This window comes from Pyxicephalus adspersus, chromosome 1 (assembly GCF_032062135.1).
Source record: "Pyxicephalus adspersus chromosome 1, UCB_Pads_2.0, whole genome shotgun sequence".
NCBI classification, from domain to species: domain Eukaryota; kingdom Metazoa; phylum Chordata; class Amphibia; order Anura; family Pyxicephalidae; genus Pyxicephalus; species Pyxicephalus adspersus.
Window position 1 is genome coordinate 17,384,459 of NC_092858.1, and position 21,817 is coordinate 17,406,275.

Genomic DNA, 21,817 nt, shown 5'->3' on the forward strand with positions numbered 1-21,817 from the left:
AAACAGTGGATCACTTTTGGTACAGAAATCTAGACCTCAGTGTAACGCTCAGGTGGTTAAGAAGAAAAAAGTTTTATGGTATTTATGGCAGTATACCTTTTAAACGAACACTTAATTAATTATCTACCCTGTTCTACTTCCCCACCACCACCACTGTTAAACAGATGTTAATTTTCTATAAACCTTTGTTAATTAATTGTTTTTTTTCAAAGCCCTTCTGGGGGAGACCATTTCTAACAGAAGAGCGGCTCAGTGGGATCCTGATTTACCCATCACATGGCTGCAGTCTACGGGTTGATTAAGGTCAACCTATTGCCAACCCCCAATATAGCCTTTCCCACTCCACTAAAAATCAGGATCTGTTTTTATTGTTGATATCGCTCTTTTGAAGGGATTACCCCCTTACTTGTAACACAAAGCCACCAACATTATTAAAGTCCCTCTTAGAGGTTTAAACCTTATATGTCACAAAAGAATAGGTTTGGCTGATGTTCTATCTGTAAATATTAGAAATAGATGTGGTATGAACTAGAAATCATTCCTTAACAAATCTATTACATTGCATTAAAAGAGCTAATCACACTTTAATAAGCAAGATGATACGATGGAATCACAGTGTCTGCTCTATACAAGGCACACAGACACCTGTTCTTGTGGATCTGCAAATCTGTGAGCTCCCTGCTGCCCTGAGCACCTCATAGCTCGCTGGCTCTGCTGTCCCCCAACTCCTCTGTACTTGTATTTTACTTTCACTTCACATAAAGAATGGAATTGGAGAGAGTGCAGAGAAGGGCAGCTAAACTAATAAAAGGAATAGAGGAGCTCAGCTATGAGGAGAGATTAGCTGAACTGAATCTATTCTCCCTTGAGTAGAGATGTAGGTGACATGTATAAGGGGGGATATGATCACCCTGTACAAATATATAAATGGTCCATATAGAGAACTCTCTTCCCAATTATTCACTTTGAGATCATTACAAAGAACAAGAGTGCACACTTTGTGTCTGGAGGAAAAAGAAGTTTAAGCTCCGGATAAGGAAGGGATTCTTCACTGTAAGGTCAGTGAAAATGTGGAATCGGCTCCCTCAGGAAGTAGTTTCAGCAACTACTATAGATTGCTTTAAGAAAAAGCTGGATGTTTTTCTTGAATATACCTGGGTATTAAAGATTTATAGGAAAGATCACAGGAGTTTTTGCCTTCCTCTGGACCAACTATGTCCATAGGGTTTTATATCTAGGTTATGTTTATTTCTCTAGTGGTTGAATTTGATGGACTTTTTTCAACCTAACTATGTAACTTTAAACCCAACATGTGTTCAAGTACTCACCCCTCTACGCCATATTTACCTACCACCATTTTCTCATTGTACCAGTTGAACAGCTGGGTTGGCTGTTTACTTTCACTGGAGGGATTTGTTTTGCTAGCTGCCTTCTGCCCTTCTGCTGGTGATGCAGGGAAGGATGTATATACTTATATAGTTATATATACATATATAAATATACATAAATATATATATACATATGTCTAACAAATATAATTGGAGATACTATACATCCTCATAATTAGCATGAAGTATAAAACAATTTTTGTACAAGGTTTTCATATATCTGAAGCCTTTGTTATTTATTGTATAACAGTGTTTCTGATCTTTTTACCATGGGGGAAAACCTTGAAGTAACCTTCAGATCCTCAGGGGAGTCTCTGCTAAAATTATTATATCTACAGCTCACAGTACATTAGCGTAATGGTCAGTAAGAAGAAATGCTCTTATATTGCTTGCCAAAAGGGAAGAATGTCACCCATACTGATAGCCACAATGATCTGGTGTCACTTAAACTGCCCTGAGAATCACAAATTGCCCATTGCTCAATGAACCCGTAGCAACCTCTGAAGGAACCCTAGGGTTCAACAGCACCCTGGTGGATAAACACTGTTGTACAGTAATAAACAGACAAGTTCAAAGCAAGTATAGATGTTAAATATGTTAAAAGCAATGTAAATAATTTATTTTTAATAGAAAATACAGCCAAGAAGCTAGATTTCTTATACACTCTGCTACACAGAGACTAAGTATGACTTTTACATAATTTCCCTACATCTTGCAGGTAGAGCAGATGCGCTGCCAAACTAAAGGACTATGAGCAGAGCTTGGTGTGGTTGCTTTCTTATATGATTCTGCCAACATCTAAAAAGTCTAACCATGGATGGCAACATGCAATGATTCCCTATTAAATGAAGTTTCTATCCAATGGTTTTACTGGCAGGGTTTGCAGTTTACAAATTTACAAATGTTACAGGGGGAGATTAGCAAAAAAACGCCATGTTCTACTGGTATGGCAACCCTACACCACAAATGTAATTTTAAACGTTGTCAATAGGTATACTTTCTCGTTTCTCTGTCATTGATATCAGCCTTTAAAATATTAGCCCTGAATGGCAGTATCATAAGTAAGTTTGCCTTAAAGCCAGAATCACTTTGCACAAACAAATAGGGGATCCACTTAATTACTAGCATTATCCCTGAATTCAATGCTAGAATATAGCACCTTCTGCAGTTTTATTTTTAACCACTAGATGTCAGCAGAGATCCTGAGAGAAGGGTAATACTCAGTGCAGAATAAGTTATGTATTTTAAAAGTAATGCAAGGTATACCTGTTATTGCAGTATTTGATGTCAGGTCAGCAGTTTAATATGTGGTAAAAGTTTAATAATTTGATTTACATCCTGCACCACGCTGCTGCCCATTCCTGAGCAGTACAACCTGTCTACCTAGTTTAGAAACTGCCTTAAACGAAGATGGGAATGAGGGATGTAAAAAATCAACCTACTAAATACCTGGATCTTGGTAAGTACTGAACTGTAATAGGGGGAGGTGGGTTAGCTTAGGTCACTGTAGGAAGACTAGGGCTACTTTGTTGAAAGTATACTTATTATTCAAGTGTAATTAGGATTGATTAGCAATGACATAACTTCTCCACATACACACAGTAGTCCATTTATTCCGGTATATTTGCAAAGGTTGCAAGTAGGCAGGTAAGTTTTATTTATTTATTTAATTGCAGAAAAGATATTCTATATTTTGAGGTTTAATTCTAGTCTAGGAAAAGTACTGTCTAGAAGGGATGCATGAACATCAAAGTATGTAAAACAGTTCCTATAAAGGTCCCATAATGTAAATAGCTGTGTGTCAGCTATTTACATTATGTAAAGTAATAAATAATAATAAAGTAATAAATACTTTATTATAATAAAACAAATTATATTATAGACAAATTATTTTACTAATTGTATTTTATTAAAACTAATATACTGTATTTCAGATTTATTTTATAATTGCTGATATAACTCTCTTTCTTTACAAATAGACAGAAAGGCTGCTCTACTTCCTCCACCTCAATACCATTTATAGTGAGGGGAGTAAATTACTTGAACAAAAATCTATGGGACCTGTGAAGTAACATGAGCGGATTAACCATACAGTCTCATAAATCCAGAGATTCAAGTTTTTTTTATATTTATATGCTCAAATCACATATATCCAGTTAAAAACTTAAAAGCTCACTTCTCAAGGTGTTTTACCTGTTTTTCTTCAAGAGAGTGAGAACAGTATGTTATAGGTTTACAGAGGTAAGTATATAGGAGACTTTTCCCTGACTCCCAGAGAGACAGGTATAGTCAGAAATAGACAAATAAGTCAGCGTGCATAAATGTTATACTTCTCAATGTTCTCCCCAGCGCCTTTTAGTTGGGTGCTCCACCCAGCATTATTCAATAACCACCCAGCTACTTTTGAGTGGTTTCTGAAAAGTTGGGTCACAATACATAGGACCACCACCCGCCTACAGATTCTTACCACCCATCTTAAAAACATTTCTGGGGAGAATACTCTGATATCAAAGAGTATTCCAATTTAAGCACCACTCAAGGTTTTTGGATTTTTGAAGTTTGTAAGGAAAGTTATTGTTAATGGTATGTGATACAGTTTGTTTAACTGGGTCCTATTCTTGTTGGATTTAGGCTCTAAAATTGCAGATCTATAAGACATTAGGCCTTATTTAAATAAAGCTCTCCAAGACCAGAGAAGAGATTATCATGAAAGAAGCTGGGTGATGCAGCAAACCTAGAATGGATCTGATCCAGGATTGAAAACATTTCTAAACTAATAGCAAATTATTTTTTTGGAAATCCATTCTAAGTTTGCTGGATCACCCATGTTCTCCTATGATAGTGTATCTTGTAGTGTAGCTTTAATAAATCAGATCCATTGGATTGTTAGATACATAAAACATACATTTACATGGATTTTCTCTAGGTTTTACCAAGGCATAAGACACATGAGTCTTATGGGTCTCAGGGTCATCCTCATGTCAGGTCTGTTACACTGGTAATGTATCTTTAGTGAGGAATGCTTGTCATTACTAAACGTTTGAGCGTGAATTACACTGTACACACTCTGTATAATAATGAAATTGATTTGTATAGCATATTGAAACACTATTATTTCAGCTCCATGCTGCTTCAACATGTTTTATTCCTAGAGGAATGCAGGGCTCATGTCAACTCTGTCCCCTGGATATCTTTCACGCTGTTAACAAATAATGACATTCCTCTGAGTTTCATATTTCCATCTTTACAATCTGTCTATTAACACAGTCAGATTTTGAAGTCTTTATTCATGCAACATGTCAGTCTGATGGACATGTAGTTTAAGCCTGTTAGAAAGTTAATGCTGACAAAACTGTGCTATCCATCAGCAAGTCTGACACTCCAAGCTATTCTCTCTGTTCTTTGTATTCGCCTGTGCTGCAGTGTGGGGTCACTGCTTATATATAGAGTAAAAGTGACTGTAGAATGATTGTACGTTTTATCAAAAGCAGAAGCTAAAAAATTGCTGAAGTGAACCTTTCCATTACCCAAGCATGGAAATATCATTCTGCCTTTGTGCTGTGTAATGAAGTAAGGTGGTGGCATCCAATGGAGAATAACTGTGGAAAGACTAACAGTTTTTTTCTGCAAGTCATTGGGCCTGCTTTAATAAAGCTCTCCAAGGCTGGAGAGCATACACTTTCATCAGTGAAGCTGGGTGATCCAGCAATCTTGAAATGGATCTGGTCCAGGATTAAAAACATTTGTAGAGTTTATTCAAAGCAGTGCTTCTCAACCAAGGTTCCGCAGAGTGTTAGGGTTCCTCCAGAGGTTGCTAAGGGTTCCTTGAGCAATGAGCAGTTTGTGGCTTTTAGGTCAGAGTAACCGACATCAATGATCTTTTTGGCTATCTTCAAAGATGACATTCTTACCACTGGCCAGCAATGTAAGAAGCATTCTTCACACTGATCACCACACTAATGTAGTATGAGCTGAGGATATAGTAATTATAGAAGAGGTTCCCTTTGTCAGAAACCTGGTGTGATCACGCAGGTAAGTCGCATTATTGCAGAAGTTACATTGCCAGTCCTTTTCTACAATAATGACCTGCCTGATCATACAAACTTAAAACTGGACCTTTAGTTCAACCTAATAGCAATGATCCTTTAGAACTACAAAATTTCCCCTGTAGCCATTATCTTACATTTTGCTTGTTATTTCAGCAAGTTTAAGTTGTTTAAGTAATCCTTTCTTATAGAAGGTGTCGGGATTGTCATTGGTAATCTTTCTTAAAATACAAGTTACCTGGCTGTGCCTGGCTTTATTACCCTTTAGTCATAGATCAAGAACAAGTATATAGCACCTAAAAGTCAGATAAAACTCAGAATTGTCTCTATATTTTTCTTAGTGACTCATCAGTATCACAGGCAGGGAATCTTAGTTTATAAGTGAGGTGAGTAATCGCGACCATCACATTATCTTATAGAGTCTTTCCTTTAAAAATATTCGTGTATGATCATAAAATCAATGTTTTTTTATTCCTCTTGCCTAATGTTTTTTTGGGGTTTTGGATAGAGTGGGTCTAGTGAATCTCTATCAGGTGTAAATTGTTTCCTATGCACTATAATTTAACCACAGGATGTATTTAGTAAATCTTGGCTTAGTGACTCCCTGCAACATTTAAACTGTTAGCATGGACAAACTGAACATGCAGGGTTTGGTGTGCCCATTCTCTAAGGGGGAATGGCTTCATGTCAGTACCACTCTATATCATCAGAGGACCACCCATCACCAGGAGAACATTGAAACAAGAAAAGGAGGCAGATTGATCAACGACAGGGGGATCACTTATTATGCGTCATATTATCACCTCAGATGAGCACAACCATTTGCCATGGGTGATAATCATCTGACATGTGTACAAAGCTTAGAGAGAGTTTGCTTTAAATATCTGGTTACTTAACAGAACAGGGAATGTTAATGGTGTCCACAGATTGCTAATTGCTAAAAAATCAATATGCTACTTCAAACTTGTTTCTGTCACTATTTTGGTTAGCTTAGCATGATTATGGATATGTATATTTTTATACATATTTTATATAATATAGCCATGAAACAGTTTTTAGTTATTGCTAAATCTTAAAGCCCTCCTTATTTATTTTTCAGAATTTCCATCAGGAAGTGGAAAAACTAGCGCATTCAGAGAGTTTATCAAGTTTGGACAGTCTAGAAGAAGGTCTGAACAGTGCTAACGAGGAAAATAATACAGCACAAGAGTCTCCAGTTGACACTCTGCACAGAGCATTGTCAGAAATCTCATATACTATGAACAGTGGCTACACCAATGAAAGTAATCGTGGGTTGAATAGTGTAAAAAGCACTCCTGAAACTCATCAATTTATACCAGACATGATGAAAGAACAAAATGTATTTGTGAAAGATGAGGAGTGGCATAGATCTGCGACTGAGCAAGCAGTGACAGATACTCCAGCACACAATGGATCCTCCTACGCTATCTTCTCACCAACACAAGAAATAAATCACTTTTCACAGATGCCCAAAGCAGAGGAAAAGACAGGGTATTCTGACACGGCTTATAGAGAAAGTTCAACTGTTGTGGTTAGGCCAAACAAAGCTTGGGCCACTCCCGACCCAACCCCAAGAGAAGCCATCCAAACCATGGTACCACACAATAACAAAGACACGGTACAATGCCCTGGTTTATCAATAAAGCCTACAATGACTCAGCCCTTGGCAACTCCAATAGTTGTTCCATTATCAGGAAGTTCTGCCAGTAACTACCAACCCAACTCTGATTTAAAACAAAGTAAACATTTACAAGAAATCCATTCAAATTATATTTCTAATGGGATGACTAGTTCCAATAATTCACAATTTTATAAAGTGAAAAATGACCATAATAAGCCCATAGAAAGCAACAATCAGACCATTCCGCTTAGGGGATACCTCTCCTCCCCAAATCTAGTTTCTAATATAAATTCTGCTGTTTTACAAGATGAAAAGGAAGATCAGAGGAAAAGTATTCATTCTCATGATGATCTTGACGCTGCATTGCCTGCATTTTATATAAAAGCAAAAAATAACAGTGTCGGAAAAGATGGACACAAGTTGTTAAAAAGCATATTAAAAAAAGGATCCAAGTATGAAAAGGGTTGTAATAGGACGCTGGGTATTGGCAAAATGTTTCTGGGTGAGAAAAACTCAGATGGCCTTAGGGACAGTGTAGAACTGGCTAAGGAAAAGGAAAATAAGAAAAATAAAAAATTAAGATGGTTAGATGAAATGGACAAAATAATGGACAGCAAGGAGGCTTCAGGGACAGTTAGAAACTTGGACGCTAGTCAAAAGCCACAAGTGGAGCCCTCTCCAGGTGGACAATTTATGGAACATATAATTGTCCCTACTGTTTCATTAACTGACCAAATAGGTTCTTCTGGTGGGACTCCTAGTTCTGTTTATTCTACGGGTTACCATTTCACCAAGCAGGCATGGATGGCAACTAAAGGAGAGGAAACTAACTCTGTAGGCCATACCCATGTCATAAGAACACCACCAAAAGCAAAGACAAAGATAGCAAAGCGCCCCAGATCTGCTAAAGCTCAAACCGTGGTTGCATATCGGAATAGAAGGGGTGTCATCATACGACCCCAGTCGGCAACAGAAGCAAGTAAAATTGCAAAGACTCAGGCAAAGGTGATGCTACCTCATCCTCCACCCAGGCTTGCCATGGACAGTAATAATAGGGAGGCTTTTCCAGAAACCAAAGCTCAGCCTGTGAATACACACATTTCTCAAGCTAGTAATTCAAACAGTGCTGTACAGCCACCCAGTCATGTTGTACCAAGAGATACAATGTCCTCCAAAACATTCACTCGTTCTTTGGGTAATATGATTGGTGCACAACAACCTGGTCCTTCCGAGGCTGAGAACGCTACAAAGTCCATCCTTGCTATGAATAGTGAGCGTGTGTTGGCTTTACAGGAAAGCTTACCAGTTTCTGCCAAACGGATCCCTGTATATGGAGAGAATGGACTGCGCCTAGACCACACTCCCACTGATGATGAAATTGCTGTTTTATGGCAAGGAGTACGAAGTGCCTTATCTCATAAAAACTCTGCTCCTGGTGTGTAATTTTGGTTGTAAAATAACAAATATATTTGGAAATAGATCACTTTGACTTTACTAGTTGGGAAATGTTATAATAGAGGAAAAGCAATTTATTTGTTTGTATTAATGTAGCACCAACCTTTTATGCAGCACTTTACAAAGTCATGTCAATAACTGTCCCTCAGAGGGGCTCACAATCTAATGTCCCTACCATAGTCATATGTAATTACCACAGTCTATTGCCAATTTTGGGGGAAAGCCAGTTAACCTAGCTGCATGTTTATGGAATGTGGAAAGAAACCCTAATTCCCGGAGAAAACCCACACAAAAACACGGGGGGAACCTTCAAACTTGATGCAGATTGGGCCCTGGCTGATATTTAAACCTGGGATCCAACGCTGCAAAGACAAGAGTGCTAGCCACTTAGCCAACAGTGCTAGTGTTGCTTGGGTTCCCCGGCCTCTGCCCTGTGACATTGTCACCTGTGACTTTCCTATTCTTGCACATTTGTAACTTACACATGCTTAAGATCTCACACGTGCAGTGTGGGATCTGGTGCTGGGTTATTTACCTGTTTGATGTGCCCCCTAATGACGTGGCACTTGGTGTTGCATAAGTCACCAGGTAAAAAGGTGGAAAAGATAACAATGCAGTATGTTTATTGAAAACTACACTGCAATAAAGGTAAGTGAACAAAAGTGAAAAAAGGGAAATGGAGGTGGAAGTTTCAAGTTAAGAGCAACAGAGACTTCTGGGAAGTGAATCTTCAAACCTCTATGTTGCTGGATCACCCAGCTTCACTGATAAAAGTGTATCTTCTCCAGCCTGGGAAAGCTTTAATAATTCCATCCCATAGGGTTTTGGTTCTATAAAAAAGACAGTTATGAGCTATGAGAGTGACAATGAGATGACTTGCCCTGATCAGTCACTGGCTGGCATGGCTCAGAGAAAGGAGCTGAACTAAGGACAGGTAGCAGAAAAAAAATATTTGAATTTTAGGTGAATATTTAGGCAAAAGCTGGTTTTAATATCTTAATTGGATACCTATTTTATCTTGTTTTTTTTTTTTATAAGAGTTCTGCTTTTAAAAAAATCAAAAAGTATAGAAAAAAGCAAAAGTATAGAAATAGAAAAGCAAGTATTGTTTGTGAAAGTGTCCAAAAAAAAAAAATCAATTTACACGTTCAAAGTTTCAGTTTAATTACCATGTCATTCAATGAAATCTAAAAATGTAAAAGGATTTTTATGACAGACACGTCTAATGTTGTTTGTTGTTTTCTAGGTGATTTCCGTCCTGGCGACCTCCCTTCTAATTTACAGACACGACCTAACCTGTCCCATGTCATCATTGATGGAGGAACACTGAATAACTGGAAAACATTCTCTAAAATGAATGGCTTCTCCTCTCCTTTCGTTAGTGGTAGGATTTTTAACATTTTAGTGTTGTATTGTAATAAGATTTGTTTGTTTTAGGTTAAAGATTTACAGCAAAACAATGAACCAGCATTAGGGATACACTTAAGGCAGAACTAAAATTCTGCTTTAACTTTTTTGCAGAATGGGACAGGCGATGTCCCTTCTGCAGTAAGAATTCCTACTTGCCTGTTCGCTCACTTGAGCTGTAAAAATGGCACATCCCCTGGTTACTCAGGACAGGTGCAGGGGGAGTTATGTCACTCCGGCCCAGCCAACCAAGATGGCCAACAATTGCAACTTGGAGCAGAAGAAAGATGGCAGCACGCTGCAATGCAATGGGAAGAGGTAAATACAACTGGGTTTAGTTCCGCTTTAAAGCCCAATGGTAAAATTGATCTTAATGTCTCATTTTCCCACCGGCTCCTACTAATTAAGTTTTTAAAACGCGTCTTCTTTTTACTAGTGCATTGCATTCTAATGTTTTACATAAACGTATGTGTTAATATACACACTAGATATGTGCTGGTGTTCTGGGTCATTCATTTTTAATGGCACCACAAAGGCACCTTGCCAATGCATTGCAATGCGTACCAATCAGTGCCATTAATGGACTGCCCAAAACAAAGCACATTAACCTGAATAGTAATGCAATGGATTTTGCATAATAGGGACTGATCAGTGGTGCTTCTTTCAGGAAAGTGGTGATCTGAAGATGCACTTTGGGTCATGCTGCAGGTCTTGTTGTCTCTCTTCAGTTGTGACATATTGTCACTGAAGACTTCAATTCCTTGTTAGGGGTCTATGATTGACACTTATGTCAGACACTGGGCATCATAGGCATTGCAGACGGGGATACACTACAGGCCAGGGGAAAGAAAATTAGGAACCAACCTGTCACGTGACTGTGATTTTAGGAATATAATAAGGAAAATAATCAGCAGATTTTTTAAAACTAAAAACTAGCGATAAGCTAGGGGCAAGTGGAGAGGGTAGAAAAAGTTTTATTTTTCCTAATTGCTTTAAATGGAGCTTAAGCTGTAAAGCCAAAGAAGTGAAGTGACTTCTCCCTTTAGCAAAGACAATAATCTCTCCAGGACAGGGGGATCTCTGTCAGCAATACCAAACACTTCTAATGCTCGCAAGGTCTCATTGCATTGAAATTGCCTTGTCTTAGCAGTGATTGAGTTACTTTCCCCAGGGTAAGATCTGCAAGTTTGTAGAACAATTTGCTAAAGTGGTCACATGGCACATGCATTTTTTTCTTTATGAGTCTATTTCATGTGTAGAATGTAAATGACAGTGATAATTATGGGAATGTATTATTCCTAAAACAGCTGTACCTATGGTTGGTTTGGCCTCAGTGAAGTCTTCCAGCGCACAATACCCAAGTATCCTCCAATATTTTTGACACCCTCAATGTGTGTATCCTCATTGACTTCTTACCCCTCTCCTCTGCATGCAGTTCTCAGCATTTCTATCCCCTCTCAATCCTTTATACAGCTGCTTAATTCTTCACTTGCTGGGTACCTCCACCAATCTGTTCCAGCAAATCTTTATCTCAGTCACCTCTTGCTTTTCTCCTGAGTCTGATGTATTACTATCCACTCCTACAATTGTATTTAATTGTATAAGTGCCTGCTTTATCCTCTCCATTATGCCCACCACTAAGAATATTGCTTTATCCCTACCCTTCACCTCCTGTCGCTGTTTCTCCTCTGCCTACCGGAGTCCTTACTCCATCTCTCAATGTTCCATCTCACTCTTGTTCTACTTGGACCCCTATTGCATTCTGCCTCAGGCTACATACACATGTCAGTCGATTCTCATCTGACTATCCTTTCAGGGCTGGTATCAAATGAGAATCTGGTGTTGTGTACAGTGGCCCTCCGACGTTGTTCATGGATCTTTTCTGGCAGGTCAACGAATGACCGCAATGCAGCGGGATGCCACTCACTCGTTCTCCTCCTCCCCTCTCCATTGAGAAGAACGGGACTGTATGTACATCACTCGTTCATGCTTCTTTCAGTCTTTTGTTGTTGAAAAGGATCATGAAAGACCCTTTCCAAAGACAAAACTCTGACGTGTGTACACAGCCTTAGTGTTCCTTGGCCACAGCCATCTTATACTGTGCTTCTCCAGTGGCTTGCCTGTTTGCTTCATTTCTCTTCCCTACTCCTTTCCCTATGCAGTCCTCACTTCTGTCATCCCAGACTGCTCTTTTTTTCTCATCTCAACTCATCACGTGTCTGATTTCAAATCTCCACTTGCAATTCATGTTCTGTACTGTTCTCTTGGTTGCTCTCTTTTATTGTTTGGCAGTTTGATGGTTCTCCTCATGCTTCCAGCTGTGCAGTGCTGTTCCTATCACCCTTTGCTACTGCAGTACAGTCATGCCCAGTTCTTTATAATCTTTCCACTTCACTTGACTTCCATCCATATCCTCCTCATTTTATACCCTTCTCCCCATTATCAGCTCATGTTCCTTCTCCACCATCATTAGTTCTTATATCAGATCACTTTCTTGGCAGCCTACAAACAATTAATGCAAGAATGTTTGAGGTTTAAGTGATACATATTGTTGTTAGGTAAATTAAGTAATTACAAATGCAGACATCGGGGTACCATTAGGTGCTTTACTCAGGTGATTTGTATAATACCTGATAAAGAAATCCTTAAGGTTCCAAAAAGCTTTACTCTATAATCACCTAAATTCCAAATGTTCCACATTAATATTTAGCATGGCAAAAGACTCTACAACTGTTCATGATGAATACACAAACTGCCCCAAACAAGCTCACTTTTGCTATGACAGTAAATTAAGAGCTTGAACCTTGCATTGCCTTCTGCCGAACTTTTAATTGTAAAATGGTTAGAGAGTTTGACAGGTCACTCTAACAACCTGCAGACCATGATTACATGTAGAACATACTGCAATAATTTATAAAAAACCTCTTAAAGGCAGAAATGTTAAAGGTCCAGTACATAGCATATAAAAAAATAGTTCTCAGTTGGCAATAGAAATCATGTTCTGACAGAGGGCTTAAACATTCTTCTTTTTTTATTAGGTTATGTCACCCTTCCAAGAAGAAGGCAGATTGTAGATAACAGTGAGAACAAACGCAGAGCTTTGCTGGAACAACGAAAAGGCAGACCTAGTTCAGCAGGCCTGAGGCCTCCACTCTTACAGGTAAGCAACAGCCATGTCCATTGGATAATCCTCTAAATAAAACATATGTGTAAAACACAGTTCTTTTCAGCTTCTGACGAAGTCAAATAAAAATAAACCAAAAGAGAGAAAATATAGTATTCATATAAGTATGTAGTAATGTAAATAACCTTAAAGCAGAACAAAACCCTCAATACTCGCCTATACACTACTACTCGCCAATAATCCCTATACTGTCGCAGGACACCGCCATCTTCCTTTATATTTCTTTGAGATGAACTGTGGTCATTCTAATTGGCCAGTCTGGAATGATATAATTTCTGAGCAGATGTGCCTGTGCCTTTCTGCAATAACCACCTGCCTAAATCGCCGATGTTCAAAGTAGGACATTAGTTCCCCTTTAAGTGAAAATTATACAGCAGCTAAGCATTACCTTAATTTGGTGGGTGCATTCGTTTTATTTTTTAGGCTTTTTATCCCCCTTTATTTTAACCTGCTGATATGGCCAACGCTTACTCACTTTACTGAATCTATGGAGGAGTAGTGTTGTCACCCCAAGCTGATCACCAATGACTACAACCTCCAATCTCTACAAAAGAGGGGAAAGTGTTCTTTGGGCTGTAGAAGAAAAAGTAAAATTAAAGAGCTTTTAGTGCAGTATTTTTTATGTTTCATGATATTACATATTTGTGACAATACTGTGACATAACTGTGTTTTTCAATGGAATATTTTTAAGAGAAATGTATTGTAAAATTAAATAATGAAGAACATTGAACTAACTAATCCATCTTAGTGAAAGTGGTCTGCAAGTGCCTAGAGGAAAGTTCAGCTGGTGATCACTGCTGTTTGTTCAGAATATATCATCAGTGTGTTTTCATCTTTGTGTAAACATGGCAGCTAATGAACACAGCAGATTACTGGCGACATGATTTCATACGCATGCAGATGTTTGATTACAAATGCTTACACTATGTCTGATTATTTCAACTCCCCCCAACACGTCAGATGTCATCATGGTATTATGTAAATGTATTGCAGGCTCACGTAGATGAGCGTAATATACTGAAAGTGTCAGGATCTGAGAGGATTTCATAGTGGGGAACATTTATCAAGCAAATTTACAGCACAGACATTAAGCAGGCTTCCTCACACTTAGCAAAGTCCCTGGGGTGGGTTTGCAGTTCATTTGAATTTCTAGACATCCAGCTCCGACAGATTTTATTATTACACAGTATTTGTATAGCGCCGACCTATTACACAGCCCTGTACAAAGTTCATAGTCATGTCACTAATTGTCCAGCATGGGGACTCACAATCTAATGTCCCTACCATAGTCATATGTCTTTAATACTGTCGAATTACAGTCAATTATTAGGGGAACTCAAAAACCTATCTGCATGTTTTTGGGACGTGGGAGGAAACCAATGCAAACACGGGGAGAACCCGCAAACTCCATGCAGATAGTCCTGGCCAAGATCCGAACCTGAGACCCAGCGCTGCAAATGCCAGAGTGCTAACCTTTGAGCCACCGTGCTGCCAGATTTGCAAAGTGTTAATTTTTTACTAAAGATGAAACTTTTTTTTAACATGGGGGAACTCAGGTCTTCAGGGAACCCTTGCTATAATTACTATATCCACAGCTTTCAGTATATTAGCATGATGGTCAGAGGGAATGATGTCACCCTTATAGATAGCCAAGATCATTTGTGTCTAAACAGTGATAACTGTATTTAGAGTCACAACTGCTCCTTGTTCAAGTAACCCCTAGCAATCTCTGTTTGAAACCTGCACTAAACAGATACATAAATAAGAAATGGTCATTGCAGGTTTAGGTTGCAGTGTTACTTTGCAGTAGCTAAATTAGGATTTTTTTGACTCAAGCTCTAACCTTGTAATAAATCTGTTGCATGACCTCACTGTTGCTAAATCCACAAAAAAGTGGAAGTTTTGGTTATATAATGTAAATTTTTTCCACTTTCTTATTGTTTTTTTTCTTCTTCCCATAAACAGAACTTCCACACAGTGAAGATAAGCCCAATTCCTAGTTCACATGAGCCTGCACAAACACATCCATCAGCTTCTGCTGAAGGTATGTATGGTATCATTTTGCTTATAAATTAACAGGGGGCTCCATACTGAATTCCTATTTGATCAGTACTGCAATAGTTTTCACTATTATTATTACACAGTATTTATATAGCACCAACATATTACGCAGCGCTTTACAAAATCCATAGCCATGTCACTAATCGTCCCTCAAAGGGGCTCACAATCTAATGTCCCTACCATAGTCATATGCCCTTATTGCAGTCTAAAGTCAACTGTGAGGGTAAGCCAATTAACCTATCTGCATGTTTTTGGAATGTGGGAAGAAACCATAGTACCGAGAGGAAACCCACACAAACACAGGGAGAGCCTGCAAGCTCCAGATATGCTATGCAGATAGTGCGCTAGCCAAGATTCGAACCTGGAACCTAGCGCTGCAAAGGCCGGAGTGCTAACCACTGAGCCATTATACTGCCCGTTATACTATTATATCTAAATAAAAATTTTTTAATGAGATGGTAAACCAATCAACAATATTTCCCTTGTCCGATCAATCAAGTATTGTTAGCTTTACTTTAAAACCAAAAAAAAGGAGCTACAGCAATCCTAACACTGAGTAGTACTGAGTACTGAGACTTAAGAAAGTTAGTCATACCCAATTATGAAGCTCTTGTTTATATTTGGTTCTTCTCTTTATGCAGTTTCAGAAAGCATGGCTCAGTTTATGCTGGCAGAGAATCTGGTGGAAACATCTGCGACAGATGGAGAAATCTTAGCTGCCATGCAAACATTGCAGGCAAACAAGCACAATCTCCTGAGCCATAAATCCCCGAATACAGGACACACTGCTCTTTCTATAGAAGAACAGAGAATCCTCCAGTCTCTCGATCGCCTTAACCAGAGGCTGCATAGTAAGTATGGAGCTTGTGGACACAGGCTGTCCTCATCATTCATGTCCACAGTAGAACTGCATTTAATAAAAGGATAATAAGTAAATAAGAATAGATGTCATACATGATAACATATCTACCTGAAATCTATTTCACCTGAATGGTGTGTGCTGCAGTGTTTTGGTGTCTGCGATATATTATTACATCATTCCTTTAGTGCTGAAAAGCACAGGAGGGTGCATGACAACCTGGCTGCATAGCAATGCAGGAGAGAATGCTGAGTGTCACACAGAAGCATGCAAGTCATTATTTGCGGAGGGCTGAGCATGCCCATCATATGATAACACTTGAACCCGGTTAGTGACTTCCCAGGCACTATGGGAAGCAACATCGTCTGCACCCCATACCTGGAAGTACCAGGCTTTTTGGGTTTAGCGGATAAAGGTGATAAGGGTGCACAGTTAAGGTAACAAATTGCTCTTCGTACCTGCTGAATAGCTGGAGGGAAATGGTAAAAAGGGTGTTCAGCTTTAGTTTTAAAGAAACAAAATCTAATTGACTTTTGTGACTATTTTAGCTGTGCAGGAGACAATGCACAAACCCCCAGGAGCTGCAAATGGATTTTCAATGCAATCAACATTGGTGAGTTTGACAGTATTATTTTTTATTATAATTATACAGTATTTATATAGTGCCAACATATTACGCAGAGCTTTACAAAGTCCATAGTCATGTCACTAGTTGTCCCCCATAGCGGCTCACAATCATAGTCATATGTCTTTCGTACAGTCTAAGGTCAGTTTTTGGGGGGAAGCCAATTACCTTTTTTATTAATCAACATTGAGGAGTACATTTTCTGTCCTAGAGTGACAATGCTCATTCACTGTACATTGTGGGAACAGTATTGTCACCCTAAGACAGGACTTTCAAGCATTTCCACTTTTTATTTCAGGTAATAATAAGGGAAGATGTTATGAAATTCACAGAGGTGAACCCGATAGGTCTGATATTAGTGTTTGGTTTGATTTCAGCACAGAATTGTATGCTCAATGTAGGAACTTAACAACATAATGTAACCGCACAATGGCACGTAAAGCAATGTGGAAGATGTCAGTGCTGTATAAGTATTACATTTGTGCCATGATCAATATGTTTTGCACTGATTGAACTAATTATTATTTATTAAAAAAATGTATTTATAAAGCACTAATATATTACGCAGTGCTGTACATTGAATAGGGGTTGCAAATTACAGACAGATAGAGACAGGGACAAAGGAGGAGGAAAGGACCCTGCCCAGAAGAGTTCATCATCTAGCTGATATAACAAAAACATTTTAATGGTCCATGTTTAGCTTATCAAAATGAAAAAATTGCATGGTTAAGGTTAGGATAGACTTTAAAGTGGAGTAAAACTTTATGGGTCCCCCAGGGGCTTTTATCGTATTCTGCACCTTTGAACACCATGTTTGTATTTTAACCTGAAAAGTGAATCATGTTTACTCCCTTCCTGATGAACATCTGACCAGGATACTTTCTGCCTTGCTATTGCTGCCCAGTACCTCTGCAGTATTAGTGTCCTTGATTCAATAAAGATATACAATAAATTAGTCTGCCTGAGACTATACATGCAGATATTCTCTTTGCCTGTCCCTAGCTGGGGACTGACAGTGGTTCTAGGGAGTTCTAGTCTGCCCATGGCTGTCAGGGAAGGTCAAGGGATGTCAGTCATGTGTGTACCCCCACCTAAAGCCTAAGGACACATCTGCCTTTCTTCATTGACCTAAAGAACCATAACAATGTGTTTAATGGTTATTTTGAGAGCACAGCTAAAGTAGACAAAAGGTCAAATTACCACTCAGAAAAAAAAAATCTAAAATAAAATATTTAAAGATATTTTTAATATATAAATGGCATTCTTAGCCAGCGGTTAAGCCAGTGTTTCCCAACCAGGGTTCCTCCAGAGGTTGCTAGGGGTTCCTTAAGCAATGAGCAGTTTGTGCCTCTTAAGTCAGTATAACTGACAGCAATGATCTTTTTGGCTATCAGTAAGATATAGTAATTATAGCTGGGGTTCCCTGAAGACCTAAAAGTTATTTCAAGGGTTCCCTCGTGTTAAAAAGTTTGAGAAGCACTTGGTTAAGCATTGCAATGATGTGTTTGACACATTTATTTTAATTATCAGGCTTGTATTAATAATCTCGTAATGTAATGTCACCTTTACATCATAAAATATTTCTGTATATCAAGTATTTTTTACATAATTCTGTGCATTTGCCTTTATCTTTTAGAATATCCACCATATTCCAGCTCAACCAGTTGAAAACACAGTACCGTTGCACAAGTACCGCAGCCTGTCTGCTGACCCTCGCACACGGCTGCAGAGAAGATACTGACTGCTTTTAGTGCTGTCATATCATACGGCAATGTATATCACTGTATATATGTATTTATAAATGTTTTGTACAATGTTTTCTGTTTTGAAATGATAAGTTTATATTATATGTTTCAGTGTGTTCATTATGTACTGATTAGTTGGTTTATTCATTTACAAATGTTCTCGGATCATAATGAATAACTCAGCAATGCATTATTTTTATCTAGGATAACCATATAACTGCGGTTACAAGGATCATTTATGTCATAGTTTTATTTGGATTTCAAGTCTACAACAGCCAGGATGGGATTATTCAGATATTAGCTGTCCTACATGGCATTGCCATTGTTCATCATATCATATTGTATGATAGACTAAAACCCACTTGTATGTTGTGCAGTGGAAAATGAGCCCTATGCTTTGCTATGTGACCAAACACCCAGTATTTTTCTTTGCCCAGTGGTCAAATAATATGGCAGGGGAGCAAAGGAGAAGATAGCATGCACTGTTGGTGGGGTCCATATTTCCAGCATTGGCAAAACATGTTAACTAAAGGGTTAATTAAATGAGCCATTGCTAACATGGAAGGTCTTCTTACATTTTCTAGACTACTCCCTTTCCCAAATCACTACTATTAGTAAGTAGAGAAAGTACCGGAAAAAACAAAAAATACAATTATACTTGCCCCCATCTTCCACCCATTGTGCCTGGGCAAAGGTCATATCAATGTTCTTTTCCAAAGATTCCCTGCACCTAAACCATTGGAATGATCTAGATCAGTGGTCCTCAACATTTTTCTGACAGCAGGCCCCTTAACAGAATAACATTTTGCCATAGCCCTGTATATGTACAACTTACACTATGCTATTCTCAGCAACTCTGCCTCCTGTCAGCACACTAGCTGAGAATAGCAGAGTAGTGTTAGAGAGCTGGTGTGCTGTCAGGTGGCAGAGCTGCTGGGAATGGCAAATAAGTGTAAGCGTTACATACATTGCTCTGCCATTCTCGGCAGCTCCTGTGTAAGCAGCGTGAGGAGAGACGCCTGCCCTCCCGCTGGTTGGGCTCTTGTTATCACACTGTCACTAGCTTTAGAGCAGTGTAAGGAGGGCTGCCCGCACTACCCACGGACCCCAGGGTTGGGGACAGCTGTTTCAAAGTGTCTATGATAGGATTGATTCTTTTTTTTCAGGTGATTTTTTAAATCTAAAACGATTAGGTGACTTATGAAGTGTAAGCGGACCTTCCCTTTTAATGGAAGCTGTTTGATTAGGGCTGGTCTTATTTCCTGCCTTAATGCCAGAAATGTATAGAAGCTTGGTCTATGTATAAAATGACAGCACTTTCTGTATGTATAACTGAAGTCTGTATTTGCACAGACTCTAACTTTAGTCCCACTTTATTATCGTCATATTGGTCAGCTGAGTTATCTTGTTGAATATGACCATTATCTGGTACATAGCAGAAGTACCTTGGACTGTATTGTAAGAATGTTAGAAGTCTTTCTGCTCTTACAATAAAATTTCATCCCACAAATAATATTATATCCAGAACATAAATATGAATAGACTAACATAACTCTGAGGTTTTGTTTTCTAAAAGATACACGTGTGATTTGTAATACTGATTTGTTGAGTGATAACATAAAGATATAATTTATTTTTATATTTTACTCAGATTTGAAACCAAATGTTATTATTATGAATGATTTTTTTAACCAAACTAAAATTTGTTTTTTTAAAGTGTTAAAGTGTTGAAATACAAAATGTACAGTTTGTTTTAAAGTCTGCAAGATAAATGCGGTCAGTCATTTTACTTCCAACCTTTGTTTGATTGTTTTACCTCCACTATCCTGATACAGCAGTTGTATAGAATGATTAAATATGACCACGTACGATTTAGTGCATTCAGTAATCAGCGCTCTGTAACAGATTTGGTCCGACATTCCTACGTTCTTTTCTACTTTACAATACAAGTTTGTGTTAAGATATATTATAAAAGCTGTGCTTGTGTGCCAGCGCAAAGCACTGTAGCAGCAGCGTGGAATCAGCAAAGTTAGAGGTTAGTTTAAAGCAAAAATTAATCACTGTGGCAATACAAGAAAACCCGTTTAAGACGTCAGTTGGGCTTTAAAGTGGACCTGTAATCATACAGACATCAGTTTAGACTCTTTTTGAACACAGAAGAGTTGGTTTATATTGCTACATGCAGGTGCTTTGTGGTCCTGGCACCTAATGGGGACACATAAATATACCAGATAGGATAGTTTTCAGTTAAATTCCAATTCCACTTTACTTTCTGACCAATAGTATGGGCCTTTTCAGGTGGTTAGCCACTCCCAGGAACATAGCAAGCTTCAAAAAAAAAAAGTGCACCGCAGGTCAGTGGTGGGGAAGTTCTTCCGCCAGAGGAGGAAAAGCAACCACATGACCAGAGGCCTTTCAGGAACAGTGCTGCAACCCCACGTCAGCTATGTCAGTGGTCGGCAAACTTCGGACCTCACTGACCACTAAATCCACAGAATCTGGACTGCGCATGCGCGTGGAGCGGTGTGTCACTCAAAGGGGAAAAATATTCCCCCCGAGTGATGTCATGATGCCAGAACCTGCCCACTCTCCCATTGCCCAACTTTTGTTGTATTCACAGCACTGCGCTACTGCCCCCCCAGGATGTTGAGCAAGCAGGTCTAAGATTGCGATGGGGAACATGATCAGCAGGGCGCACCGCCCAGAGCCATGGACCACTAAAATTTTGATTGGCAACCGCTGAACTATGTGGACAAAGAGGTTCTCAACAATTCCCATACAGTTAAATGGGTGTAATTAGGACCATGGTTGAGCATGCAGTACAATGCTGCTGTTTCTGTGTCTAAGAGAGTGGCCTTTGACATTTAGAACCTTTGTGAGGCTTTTTTTGGCAGTCTGCATATTTCTGAGCTAAGTTGACACACACAGGAATGGAGGTGGAATATCCCTCCCTAATGGGGTCACCAAGACCTAGCAGACATTTCCTTCCCTAATAAAAGCTGAACCTCAGGCACAGATAAAATACATATATGAGAGCAGTGAATTCAGGTTCACCTAATGTTGTGATTTACACGGCACTGCCACCCAGCTCAGCTCTGCTGATACGGGACATTCATTCTTTCTTTGCTGCAGTTTAATTTTCAGTTATAGGTCCCCCACTCGGGAGTGTGAAGCAACACCCTGACAACGTTAACTCTCTGTCACTCAGAGATGGTTTCTAAGTCACCATCTCTCAGAGCTCTGTATTTTATTTTTAATAAACAGGATTTATATAGTGCCAACATATTACACAGTCCTGTGCATTAAATAGGGGTTGCAAATGACAGATACAGACAGTGACACAGGAGGAGGAGAGGACGCTGCCCCAAAGAGCTTTCAATCTAAAAGGTGGGGAAAATGTATGA

The 21,817-nt window shown here is 38.9% G+C and overlaps 1 protein-coding gene across 1 annotated transcript in view; it reads left to right on the forward strand.

Moving 5' to 3' along the window:
- CEP126 (centrosomal protein 126) overlaps positions 1-20,209 on the forward strand; it is a 56,445-nt gene extending 36,236 nt beyond the window's left edge. The window contains exons 6-12 of the mRNA XM_072402910.1: positions 6,534-8,511; positions 9,778-9,915; positions 12,977-13,098; positions 15,089-15,167; positions 15,826-16,035; positions 16,592-16,656; positions 18,305-20,209. Coding sequence (XP_072259011.1) covers positions 6,534-8,511; positions 9,778-9,915; positions 12,977-13,098; positions 15,089-15,167; positions 15,826-16,035; positions 16,592-16,656; positions 18,305-18,409 — 2,697 coding nt within the window. The 3' untranslated portion in view covers positions 18,410-20,209. The remainder of the gene's footprint in view (positions 1-6,533; positions 8,512-9,777; positions 9,916-12,976; positions 13,099-15,088; positions 15,168-15,825; positions 16,036-16,591; positions 16,657-18,304) is intronic.
- Positions 20,210-21,817: the final 1,608 nt, after the last annotated feature.